The following is a 14,111-nucleotide window of genomic DNA, read 5'->3' as shown; positions in this document are numbered from 1 at the left end:
TTACAGAGCCGGTGCTGTGTATGAACACCGGATTTTTTATTCAGTGCACACACAGAATGGAGAGCTAGCTGGCCGTGAGAAGATATTCACTGAATTTAACAAAAAGTGTATTGGATTAGAATCACTGACTTCACCTTTAAAGCTGTGATCTGTGGCTGAAAGATAACATGTTTGATCTCTTCAGTGGCCAGTGTGCCTTAAAGTCGCCATTAAAAACCAGTTATTAAGTCATTATGTAATGTGCTCATATTTCATGATTTTATTCTGCAGCTCTGTAAATGCTCTGTAATTAGTGTAGCTGACCCAGACTTTTGCTTGTATCCTAGTGTAGATGACTGCTGTTCTACCATGTGGTTCCAGTTCCTGCATTTCAGTTGAGGCATTACTGATTTTTGATTTGATTTATATGGGACATCTTGTGGTAGTCTGGGAAGCTTTTAAGTTTCAGTGTAGGGTTTGTTTGTTTTTTTCAAGTTGGTTTTCAGTATCTTAAAATGAAGAAGCATAATTTTTATAGCATTCAGTATAGCCACATGAGCACAGCTTTTACATATAGTAAGATATTAGGGCTGCAAATAACTATTGTTTACATGGTAAATTAATAAGTTGATTATTTTGTGGTATGATCATTGAAGGTCAATATCCCAGAGCCCAGTGTCTATTCAAATTGCTTGTTTTGTCTGATCAGCCATCCAAAACTCAAGTATTTAGCTTACTATTATAAAAGACTTAAATAGATAAATAACAGATATTTACATTTTAAAAAGCCGAAAACAGTGAATTTTTGGCATTTTTGCTCAAAAAAAGTGTTAAAAAAATCAACTCAAAATAACTATAAATTATTGATGAACTAAACAATTAACCAACTAACCATTTCAACCCTGTAAGATAAACATTTTGAAGCTTGATAAAGTTTAGTATCTGTTTTACATGAGATTATCTGTATATCTAGGCAAAGCGCAGGTTCATCTTTTAGTTTTATATATAACAATGGCATTGTGTGATTAGACAAATCAAGCTGTCATTGTCAGTTTTAATTATTCTGTCCTCGCTCATATAGATTTGGTTACTGAGTAATTGTGTTATTGACCTGTCTATTTGATTATATGAGGACATCATACTCAGCACAAATTGCCCCACGTTCTCCATAGTGTAGATGCACTAGTTGGTTTCGGATTCAAGTCAGTTAAACGGTGTTTTAATGGCATATTTGAATGGTCCTTTTGTTTTCCTGGCTCACTATACCATTAATGGGCAAGGTCGGTAATGCATCCTATTCATAATATTTCTTGTATCCTATCCTGAGGCCACAGAGCATAAAGTTGGTCTCTTAGTTCAGTATTTTCATTTCCTTCATTTAATCTGCAGCCCTTCTGCCCACACCCTCCGCCTGTCTCCACCCAGCCTCCTGGTATTTATTTTCTTCCTCCCTTGGGGAGTGATACTCACTGACATTGCTCCTCCCGCTGGCCAGATGTTGAAACTTAAACACGCCATCCATCAGCCTACAGACACATGAGTAGCACAGCAGACAGGGGCAATGACCTAGAAAAGACATTCATATATACAGCTTTACACTCATACACATACCAAACAAACACTTATTATCATGCTGAGCTCACACTTGATTTTTTAAATCAACATGTATACATGCTTTTGGCCAATCTCTGGTTCTGAACACTGACAACTGTTCTAAAGCCCAAACCCAGAAAATCAAGTTTCCGAAGTGATGAAATCACAACGTACAGCCAAAAGATGTTTGGTTCTGTAAAATGATCTTCTTCGCTTTTGCCGCATAGCTTTATATCTTAGTAACACTATCACTCAAGAGCCAGATAAGGTTCTGAAATTCACATCAACTGTACTCAATGCAGTTGGTCAGTTAGTTTCTTTTTTCTCAATTCATACTTTATTTACAGCACAAGCCACCTTTTAGACATTTTTAGGTCCTTTTCCATTCTTTCTAGAAGACAAAGTTGTGAAATCTTTGGAAAACCCTGCCACTTGAGCAAAAGTTAACTTCTTCCCTTCATCATGAACTGGAGTAGAAGTCAAGCGGTATTTCCCTGTCAGCTGCTCAGTGCTGTTTCACTCTTTCCATGGTTTCTTGGCCTTTCTTCTTGGGAACTCTTATGCCACTGACTGAAAGACTGTCTCTTAAAATGTAAACTGTAGCTTTTCTTATTGGTGGCAGAGTTAACACTGGCAGAATATTGGTTTTATTTCACTCTCTAGACTATTGACGGTCGTCTTTAAAGAAGTGTGACAGATGGATGCTGAGTAGGGATCGACTTAGGAGATGTGAGTCTATGTGTGTGTGTGTGTGTGTGTGTGTGTGTGTCTGTGTGTGTGTGTGTTACCTCAGGCAGATGATTTATTTAGACTGACTCTGTAGCAAATACACATTCCCGTCTGCCGAAATCTAACAAATCACCCACACACAGGGTTAATGTATTTTAAGGCCTTATTTCTCAGGGTGTTTGCCTGGATTTGTAAGCATGACCATTACCTCTGCTCTGAGACAGTTTGTCTTCTTTTCGTAGACACGTTTATTCATTTTCTCTTTGTATGCAGTAAACCACAATGCTGAATGGACAATAGAAATGTAAGCGTTTCATAAGCAGGATAATCAACTGGGTGTCTGTTAGAGACAGAAATGGGAGTTTGTACAAAAGGAAGTATTTGCATTGTAACATTCTGTGACAGCTTAAACTTTGATAATTAGAGAAAATAAGAAGTTAATGCTGCCTCACTCTGCTTTTTCAACATCAGACTCCTTTCTCTCTTTTTTTTCTTTAACTCCTTTTTCTTTTTTTGAGTTTCCAATGAAGGATGACCACCGCTCCACCCGGCTAAATCTCTGTAAGGTGCTGGAATCATCAATGAGTCCAAACTTGATAAAAAGAGATTTCCGCACACATAGATCTAACCATCATTTCACTTTATATAGTGAAATATAATAAAGTGAAATACTGCATAGATGTAAGTGTGGGAAATATCTTTTATCAAGTTTGTCTGTTTCTGTTAAGCTACTGATCAGTCTTGCTATTGATGGATTGAGTTAAGAAAAGAAAAGGCACAGTTGACACGGTAATCTATAATCTCGTTAGGTCTGGACTGATATGGTTACAAGGAAATGCAGTGACACACACCTTACTGAAAGTATTCTTCCAAAATTGCAACGTCAAAATATCACATAAGTGTCTTAAGAGAGATTTTCCAAAAATGCAGACAAAACTTGAATCCTCAATGATGATGTTGACGTTTAGAGTACCGTCAGGGTTTGATACTAACTGATTGGGGTCTGATAGAGCCACAGTAATGTGGGACTTCTGATCTGTTGTGCCATGGAGGGAACAACTAAGCACATAGAAGAGTCATGAATCTTTCATGAGTGTAGACAGTCTCCTCAGGACCCTGCGCTGAATTATAAACAAAAGCATAACTCTAAAGAGAAGAGAATTGCTGATACATTAAGCAGAAAACACACGTCAGGTTGTTTATCATTTCTTAGGACTCAGGAGCAATCTCCACATTATTTTGTTTTCATTACTTATGGATGTAAGTGTTCTTGTTGTCTTGTGTTCATGATGTAACTGTTGATTCTGTTATTGTAAGATAACAGCGAGCAAAATAGAAATGCCTAAGACAACCTTGCCTCCACAGAACTGTGTGATAAGTCGTCCTCATAATACTGTATATCTGAGCTAGAATCTTTCTTACAGTGTTCAAATTATGATGAGATGTTTGTTTTAGGGGCTCCTTTTTTGATATAGGGCATTCAATTATTTATAGAGCACAGTATTATTTGATATAAACATTCCCAGCAGTATTTGTAGAACAACACATTCTTTTTTTTATACATTTACTTATTTGTATTGTTAGTTTTTGGCCTTAAATTGACCTCAATTGAAAGAAAAGGATACGGCGCATGTGTTGGTGTGTCTGTGCATGCGCTAAATATTGATTTAGATGTCAGCCAACTACTCAATTATAGAGTCTCTTCTGTGCCTGGGACAGGAACAAGAGGGGTTGGGGGTGATATTGTTTAGATACGGGGATAACATATCTTCAGACAGTCTCCTGGAAGGCATTCATACTCTCGCTCTCAGTTGTTTGAATGAAAAGTGAAAGAAACAGTTGTGTCGAGAATGAAAAACGAGAACTAGAGAGAGATGTTCAAACCCCGGCTCCTTTTCTTCTTTCTCGGTTTCGGAAAGTCACTGAAACGGCCATGCGCAGTCGTTGTCTTTTAAATTTGACTGCACAGAATCCTGATCGTTGCTTGTATGATTCCACAAGGTCAATAGTATTATTGAAATATTACAGTTAAGAGGTCTTCAGTGATGTGTGTCTGAATGAAGCCCACAGGGGTTGGACATGAAAAGCACAGTAGCGCTGGAATCTCATGTTGCTTCCTCTTTTTTTTTTCATGTTTCACCGTGTTTAATGTGGTTTACTTCTGTGTTCTGTCTTCCAGGACTCAACACTCTGCCCTTTGATCCAGCGACCAACAACGACCCTCTCCAGTTCAACGGTTCCAGTGGGCCGCTGGTGACAGAGTGTCCTCCCCTGGAAAACGCTGTTGAAAATAGCAAGAAGAGGAAGAGAGCCAGCCTGCCTCCAGGTACTGACAACAACAGCCTCACAAGTATTGCATCACTGCTGCGGGAGTACGCCATGGTCTGAAATCCTCACCGTTTTGCCCTTAGCCATGTCGAATTCTAAATGCAAGTGTCCGTAACGCTCAATGGAGAATGCCTCCCTCCACTCAACAGAGCTTTGATACAACAGCTAGATTTCTTACCTTGAGATTCTTCTTCCTCTTCCTCTTCCCCTTCCTCTACCAACATCAAATAACTGCAATGGGAATTGTGGCATAATCCTATTATTTGGTGGCGCTATGGGGAAAAAAAAAAGTAGTTTAGTTCAGTCTTTGTTGTTTTCGATTAGCTTGCCATGTCCTGAGGCTCTGGTTGTCTGGCCTGTTTGGAGGTCAGGCAGCTGCAGCAGGAAACTGCTCCGCTGAGATTGTGTGCCTGACTGTCTGTTACCGTGCCAACATCACCTGCCAATCAAACCTGCAACACGCCTTCAGCTTTCTCAAACAGACATTGACCTTTCACACAGATTGAAACACTGAGAAAAGTGTGTGTGTGTGTGTGTGTGTGTGTACATGCGTGTTTATGTGTGTCATAATTAAACAGTAATCTGAATTAGCAGTTGGTTGCCTGGTAATGTGTCAAATTAAAGAAAGACTTTCTAATTAAAGAATTAAAGTAGTACTGGCTAATTAATTACTTTGTAAGTAATAGAAGAGGGCCCTTAAGACGGAGAGGTGTTGTGTCCTGTGCTCTGCTTTCCTGGCAATGCTAATGAACTGGATTAATACTCCATATTAACACAGCCCTAATCGACTATTCATCTTTTCTTCACATCTTCACATGGACGAGTCTACGCCTTGATAAAGTTTAATTTTATGTTGATTCACTGACCGTGTCAAACGATAATTGGATAATGTATCATGAGTGATTGTCAAACAAAGAACCAGTGTGTGCCCAAATTATGGACTTTAAATGTTGATAGCCACAAGTTGTTTGTAACATTAAGACTGTGTGCACGTAAGAAAATTAACATGATTTTTTTAAAAGTAGATTAATTATTTGTCCATTTGCTTTAAACCGAATCCAAAGACAACTAATAAAGCTGTAGATTGTTCAGCAGCATCATTCTGCTGCAGTGTAATGTCTCAGTGACACTCTGAAATGATAAAAGTCATCTATTTCTATTGACTGGACTGGATTAAAACCAATATACCACCAGGAGAATAACACTACCTCCCTTTAGTTAAAGGATGTATCATTATATTTATATACTGGGCCCTACCTGAATATCTTTGCTTGATTTACAGTCAAAAAACTCCATTTTTATCTTATTCTTTGCCTTCCACTTCCGCATTGCATCTTTTTGTAATCTTACTTCCGTTTTAGAGTGGAAGTGCAATTATGTTAAAGAGCAACTTGCAGGTTGGGGACCCCAGTGAACTAATGTGTGGCAAAATGATATAGAATAGGATATTAATATATATGCTACAGTGATATCTAGAGCCGATTTAATAAGACTGACGGCGTGAGAACCACTGAAGAACCTAGTGACACACAATGCAGTGTTGCTTCACCTCATAATGTTGCACATTTGCTATCACATATCGGGCAGTACCAACATTAGTATTGATTGTTGACTGGCAAGATACTTACCCACAACAGAAACAAAGATCAGCTTGTTAGGTTGGTTATATGTTGCAGTGTCTGATTTCACTCCTCGCTACGGCGCTACCGCACAGTTGAGAGAGTGAGAGACAAAGAGAGGAGGATAAAGAGAGAGATACCTTTCTAAAATAAGACAACAGAGGATGTTACAAAGGGTTTCAATGGCCTCATTTAGGTGACAATTAATAAAAATTATCACAATAAAAATCAAGTGTTTGGATGTATTAAAACGTTTAATGCGGTTAAGAGCAGCTTCATAATTATCAAACGGATGCTGCATTAATGGCTAGGCCTGCAGGCATCAGAAGTTAATACTAATAACAAACCTACATAAACAAAAACTATTAGTGCATTCTAATATTCTATAACTGCATTGAGTAAAAAAGAGCACATTATGTGATACACATATAAACCAAGGTTTAATCCCACCACCAAAATCCAAAACACTAAATTGGAAGTTACTATCACCATCAAACTGATCAATAAGTGTTTTAACACATAGAGTGAACAGCAAGAGGTAACCACCAACCTATAAAACACTCCTATGAATGATATCTATTGGTGACTAGAATCAGGTAAGACGTACATACAAACACACTGAATGTAAGTTTTAAATGATGTATCTGGATATATCTCAAACATATGTGGTCAAATGAAAAATTCCAATTTACCCTTTTAAAACAACTAGAAAGCACAGACTGGATACCACCAAAGCTGCACAGTGCTTAATTAACTGTTTCAAAATGTTTCAATCTGTGTCTGGCTCCACATCAAAATACACACAGAGATAGACAATAATGAGACAGGTTATTTTATTTGATAAGCATGAGTAAATGGTGAAAATGTTCCAGAAATACCTCATCACTCAATCATTCATGATCTAAACTTTTTTCCCCCAAATTTCATAGAAATCTCTCATCAGGTTTCAAATATAAATAAATAAATAAATAACAAAACAATTGAGTCAGTCTGAAACTAATGATATGTAGAAATAATCTGACTTGTAATAATGTCAAACTGCAAACTGAGAACCACAACATCTGTGCTGTGTTAATGTTAACGCTGTGCAAGACACAGGCCAACTGCCTCGTGTTATGTGATCTGCTGGCAAGATCTGGAGAGGGACCCTGGTGCAGTGGAGGACAGGGCGGTGCTGCTGTCTCCTAGAGTCTTTGGTGAGGTGGAGTAGTCCTTCCCCAGAGTCTCCATCAGGGCTGATGCATATGCTGAGGGAGATAAAAATATTAAGTTCTCATTCAGTGATATAATATTTAATACATGCACTGACTCAAATACTAAATTTTATTAAATGACTGACTGAAATTGCTAACAGTATGATGGCTTCTCCTTGATGGAGCAGGCTACCCGGGAACCTTTGCAGATTCTTGTGTAGCGAATTGCAGAACACACCTCACATTCACTGGCACTAGTTACCTCTCAGCTGCCGTTATGGTTGTCATGCAGCGCTGCCAGGAGAAGCCTGTAGAAGAAGCAGATGATGCTGGTCACAAGTTATATAGATATATATATATATATATATATATATCAAAACCTCATTTTTCATTTGGTGTGTAGTGTCACACTGTCACTAAAAAAAGGAATATATCAACACTCAGTTGCCAGGTTATTAGTTACACCTAGCTAAAGCTAATGTAATCTCATCCAACAGCCCTGCAACAGACCCTGCATAAACAAATATTTTATAAGATTTATTTACAATTATTTATTCATACATGATGTAGCTGCAGTGTGATGTACTTCAATACCAACTTTGGTGTGTTGTCTTCACAAAGTAACAAAAGTGATTCATTGCACTTTCTGAGTTGTATATTGATAGGTAAGAACATTCTCCAGCAGATTATTTTCTGGCTGTAGCACATTTGAACCAGTACAGATAAAGCTTCAACCAGCACCACTGAAGATTAGACTTCTGATCATGTTCAGCCTCATATTGTACACACCATCCTGGGTTTCGGCCACTCCTTTGTTCAGTGCTTCTCCCTCCAGAGGTGGATGTGCGGAGATCCCTCACATCTGGATCTCCTTTAGGAGTGGAGCTGAAGTCCAGTAAAGATGGTTGATGATGACTGGCCTCCACAGCTTCAGGTCCTCCACTCCCACTCCTACATGCCTGCATCCAAAGCCTCCCTGGACTTGTTTCAGGACAGAAACTATATGTTGAAAAGAAAACATCCAACTTAAACTAAACTACAAACATCAGGATACAGTTTGACCATTTGACAATGCCTGGCATTAAAGAAATCGTTTGTTTCTTCTGGACACAACATTATTTAAAGATGATGAGGGATATCTTAGGAACTGAAGGTGTTAACATGATGTTGAGTCATCATCAGATGCTGCTGAGCAATCAGCTGGCACACCTGCTACTTATTAGCTGTTTCTTGACACCTCTGCCTGCTCCTGGGGATGATTTCAAAGTTACACAGAAAGCTTGAAACTGCAAATATGCATATGTCCGTTTTTGAAGTAACTCTTATTTTACTTAACGGTGCAATGTCATATATATGCTGGAGATGTCACTATTATGCTGGAGGATATGGTGAAGGTCAATCATTAATAACTGTGATAGAGAACAAATGCAGCTAACGTTAGATATGAGAGTACCTCAGAGACACCACACCTTCATTACCTGCAGTATCTCCCAAAACCTTATATAACAGTAACATAACATCATGTCGCCTTTAATGTATCAAAGCGTGTGTGACAAAAGCCATGCCTGCAGTCCTATAGAGTGTAAATATGTCCAGACTATATCCTAATGCGGTTTTCTAGCTGTCTTAGACAACCCTGCAGGATTATGTAGATGTGGTTTGTGAATAAAAATTGTTGTGTAAATGTGGGGACAAGCAGCCTTTTCAGTGCTGGATTGTAATTTAAATGTGAGCAATGAGTTCTCAGTTGTCAGATTTCCCACTACAGCTCTGAAAGCTTCCTATCCTACAGTCATAATATCATTAGTGTTGTGCGAAATCCCACTATCAGTATAACCATGCAGGTTTTTCTCTGCCATTGTCTGTGGCAGGAACACAGAATATTTAATGTGTTCTTCTATTGTCATACGTAAACAACATTACGAGAAGCAAAAGTATTCAAAACTCAGAAATAGCGTCGACAGCAACAGCAGTAACAGTGAATAGTGTTATATGAATGTATGTGTACCCAGATAAAAGCCTATCATAAAGTCTGAAGATCAAAACATGCATAAATATAGTCCTTACTGGTGGACATGCCCTTACATTTTTCTCAGCATCATCGACATGGCAACGACTACTCCTTGTCTTTGTCATTCTGCACCAAGTTATTTATATCGGATCAAGCGACTTGGAGAACTTTCTACCTCTAATACTAAATAATGCATGAACTTGAAATGGCTTCTTGTATACTGTAATGGTGCTTTCCAGATTCTTTATATATTCGCACATTTCTGCCGTGATGAGATCTTCCATAACACTCACCACTGCAACACTGGACCTGGACCAGTGTGTCATACATATGATGTGTTTACATTCTTTCATTTACTCTGTGATGTAGAGTGAGAGTGGGCTACGTGCGTTCTTGTATAACTGCAGTTTTTTTTGCCTGGTCTCATAAGGAATTGGAGACTACCGTATGTTTTTTTTTGTCATTCATGTCAGAGTGTGGGGGATGTGGTGAGCAGAAGTTTTGCTAGATGTGTGTTACTTAAAAATGAGAAGCTTAAGGAGGCTTTCTTCAACTTTCTCATGTTCAACACACAAGCAGTGCAAGCTGACCTGATCACATTTCTCATGCTTTCATGTGGTGTCTTTGTAGCCCCGACATGTAGTCACATTTTTGAAAAGGGGCATGTCAGTGTCTGCTTTCAGTTATGGCTGCTTGCTAGGTTGAATCCTGTGCCCAAAGGAATGGCAGCTAAGTGGAGGTTTAGACCAGCTGGAGCTGTGGATTTACCAGCTCACACAGTCTGATTCTGCCTGGCTCCTGATTGTCTCCAGTCTCAGTCAGGTCCTCCAGCTCTCAGTGGAGGACTGATGGAGCACAGACTCATTAACAGCCATGTTGATTTAGTCTCATTAAGGGACCCTAATGAATAGATTTTTCTCATTACAATTGCTGTTACACTTGGTAATCCATCATGCATGTGTGCAAGCATCCATAGCAACACATACACTTTTTCTTAAACATTACACAGCAGCATTTTCTTTCAATAATTGATTTAAAAATTGAAGAAGGCAACAAACAAACTGCCTGTTTGATGTGGCCCATGAGGAATTCAAGTCATTCCAGACTTAATGCCACCCTGCTGATAGATTATTTACTAATAATCTTTAAATCACCGTACCAAGACCAAACAACAAGCAGCAAGATACATAATTAAGAAGCTCTCACCTGTTCTAAACGATAACTAGAAACGTATGGAGGTTGAATTGATATTCTGTTCACTTTGCCACAAAATAGTGTTCATCAGATTCCACTCACTTCACATTCTCCACAACTCATATATGATATTTTTATTTAGCTGACTATGAAATGGCTCCAGAAAACTGAAGTTCATCAGAGATCATGCCCACTTAGTGAGGAAATTTCAAGTTTGTTTTGACTCCTCGACTAAGGCATGTGAAAAAATTCAGTACAATGAAGAAATTCAATACTGCTTTTCTGTATTGAATCAAATAAAATGGATGCACTGAATAGCTCATTGTTGCTGTTTTTATATAGTTATTCTCTCAAAAGCTAAAGAGGATGCGCTTGGCCACCATCTTTGCTCTTTATCTTCTTAGTTTTCTGTGTTTATGTGCACTTGTTGTATGTTTGTGTGTGTATGTCATTTAACAGTCAATAATAGTGGTTCCTTGAGGCAGCAGGCACATGGCAAGGATTTTCACTATTCTGTCTTTTATCAAGTTTACAACACAACCAGAGATGGCCATTTCCCCTCAAGTCCTGCCGTGTTTAAGCTGCAGGTGTTGAAGAGAATGAGATTTTGAAATGTTGCTCGATTTTTTTTAATTTATTTTTAGTGTAGCAGGATTTCCCCTTTTTTATGATGAATATGAATGGCAGTTTAGTAACACCTGCACAAGCTGGATTTCATTATCCAGTCTGTTATGTTCATATTATACCAATAATAATCTTTATTTGTAAAGCAGTTTTCAAAACAGCAAAGTGTGATTTATTGTGCGAGACAGAAGTGCAGCAGGATTAAAAGAAAAAAGCCATAATAAAGAAAACATTTCAATATTAGAGGTAAAAATGCAAATAAAGCTAAGAAAATACAATAGAGCGTAAAATATTATTAAAAGGACTTTGTCTATTTAAGAGGGCTGACACTGAAGCCTGAGAGCGAGGGGTTCCACAGTTGTGGATAGCAAAGGTCCTGTTAACTTTGGTAATGAGGTGTGTTTTCACTCACCGCACACAGTGCTGTGCCTGCAGAACTCCTGAACTAACATCCTGCACCCTTTTCAGTCCACCATGAGTCGATGAAAGTACAAGAATTATCCCAAAATAGTCCCACTTGGACTACAACAACCTTTGAGAAATTCGGTCACATTACCCGAAACATACAGTGAGGGCCAAAAGCCTGTGAGCACTTGAACCCTACTGTACAGTACGTGACATGAGGACACTCACCACTGTGTTAGAGACTTCCTTCTTAGAGACTGCACCAAGCAACAAGCTTTTTTCCCCCTAGAGACTGCTTTCCCTGGAAACTGTCTCTGTGCAGTAGGAAATAACTTTGTTTATGTGAAAAAGCTCTTTGAAGGGGAACTCTTGGCCTTTGGCTGAATGGGTTTCAAGTACCCTTGTAACAAGGTTGTTTGACTGGAAAAAATATTGAGTAGTGATCAGAACAACTCACAGGCATATTTTCAAACCTAAGGCTATGTGTATGGATTTATCCAAAGCATTTCCAATGCCAGGATTAAAGAAATCCCCCCACTCCTGTGTTTTTGCTGTGCATGAAAATCACTTAATGAAATTCATCACAAAGGCCAGTTCAGAGCCATAGTTTTAGCAAATAAAAGAATTGTACTCTCACCGATCCAATCTCTTGTGCGTTAACCTTTAGTGGGAGCTAAGAGAGAGGTGTTTAGTAAGATGCTATTGATTCTTCAGGAGAAAGGTTAATGTCATTGAGCAAGGGAAAATAAGGATACATGTTATAGAGGTAGGCAATACCTCTCAACCAACTGGAACATCATGACGTGACATGTAGCAGCAAAGATTATTACATCTCGGCAGGAAAATATTATAATGGGGGTGAAATCATTTAAAGATCCCCCTTGGAGCTTCCATTGTAAACAAACTGTTTTATGTACATTCAGCATTTCTCACCTCAACACATTGTAGGTATCTTAAAGGCTTAACAAACATATTGAATGTATTTACTGAACATTTGTTAGATCCAGGTATGTTCTGGTGTGATGCTTTGCATCATGGGTCAAATGCCAGTTTTATTTGTTATACTGTATGTATAATTGTTTACTTCATATTCATATGTGTTTTGTGTGAGATACAAACAACACTTTCTTTCTACATTCTGGAGAAAAATCAGTGTGTTCTTGTGAAAACCATCAATAGCACCTGGACAGATTAGTAAAGTAAAGAGTAAAGTCTTAATGATTCCACCTTAATCCCTGCCAATCTAATTTACACATGTTTGCTTTGATGAATAAAGACAAGATAGTCATGAAACATCATTGTCATGTTTCTGCAGGCTTGTTAGTTATGACAGTTTTTATTGGTGAGAGCTGTGAGTCCTCACTGATCTCAGCTGTGGACTGAGTTTGTACTGGAGATTCTGAAGAATTTTGTCAGTAAAAGGCCTCTTGTGGGAGTGTCTTGTCCACACCCTGTCTTTTTATTCTGACCTTCTTATAATGAATGGTTTTCACATTTTCACAGTGACTGCCTTTTTCTTTGTGGAACACCAAAACTCCAGAAAGAAACTGCATGTGAAAAAAATCAAACGTGGTTTCACACTGAGAAAGTACGGTATAATAGTTTCCTATATTACATGTACCAGTGTTTCTCTTTTTTTGTGGCTTTTTTCTTCTTTTTTTTTTTTTTTTGGAACGTAATGAATTTTAGCATAAAAAACTTAATGTGTTGTCATTGACCCAGTACAGGCAGGCAAAGAGCTGTCAGAAGGTAAATAATGTAATGGGCTACTTGAGCTGTCAGAGATGACAGTCTATTGAGATATATCGCTGTGTCATTGTCTCAGAGAGGTGATTGTGTGTGTGTGTGTGTGTGTGTGTGTGTGTGTGTGTGTGTGTAATGCCCTGTGTTAAGACTGGGGAAGATCCACCGCTGGATGTCAGTATTTGTGATGCTGACGCCACACAGTGACACAGGAGATTTAGAGTGAAGCTCGTGGATGAGGCACAGAATGACAGACTAAATTTAAAGAAGACATATGCACATTTCTAGGTTAATATTTTTATTTGAGTCGGGGGGGGGGTTGTCACCTAGTACAAGTGTTCACCTCCTTGTTCTGTCACGCTGTCAATTGCTGCAGCGCCTCGATTCACTCTGTGTGAAACAGTTCATTTTAGCTGCCAGGAAAACACTGTAACCAAGTTAAGCTGCACTTTCCTCTGAATATCATCACCATAATCACTTCCAAACCAAATACTTCACAACTGTAAATGTTCAAGTGGGAATCTGATCCAAAAATCTGGGAGAAATTAACACCATCAGCAACCAAGATTACACATTTCCCTGATGTTTCCCTCTGGTAAATAGTGCTATTTATCTCTTTCTGTCACCTAACATCAAGCTAATATTCTCGCATGAACTCGGTTTCAGGTGTAAATTTACAGGTGTACAGTATAT

At 38.5% G+C, this 14,111-nt stretch overlaps 1 protein-coding gene across 9 annotated transcripts in view; it reads left to right on the top strand.

Moving 5' to 3' along the window:
- Positions 1 to 14,111, top strand: part of enox2 (ecto-NOX disulfide-thiol exchanger 2) — a 188,213-nt gene that overhangs the window by 88,698 nt on the left and 85,404 nt on the right. For all 9 annotated transcript variants that reach the window (XM_044363290.1, XM_044363282.1, XM_044363283.1 and 6 more), the window contains one exon: positions 4,481 to 4,627. In XM_044363290.1, the coding sequence (XP_044219225.1) occupies positions 4,481 to 4,627 (147 nt within the window). The remainder of the gene's footprint in view (positions 1 to 4,480; positions 4,628 to 14,111) is intronic.

This window comes from Thunnus albacares, chromosome 10 (genome assembly GCF_914725855.1).
Source record: "Thunnus albacares chromosome 10, fThuAlb1.1, whole genome shotgun sequence".
Taxonomy (NCBI): Eukaryota; Metazoa; Chordata; class Actinopteri; order Scombriformes; family Scombridae; genus Thunnus; species Thunnus albacares.
Note: the sequence above shows the minus strand (reverse complement) of the source record. Positions and strands in the feature narration are given on the sequence as shown.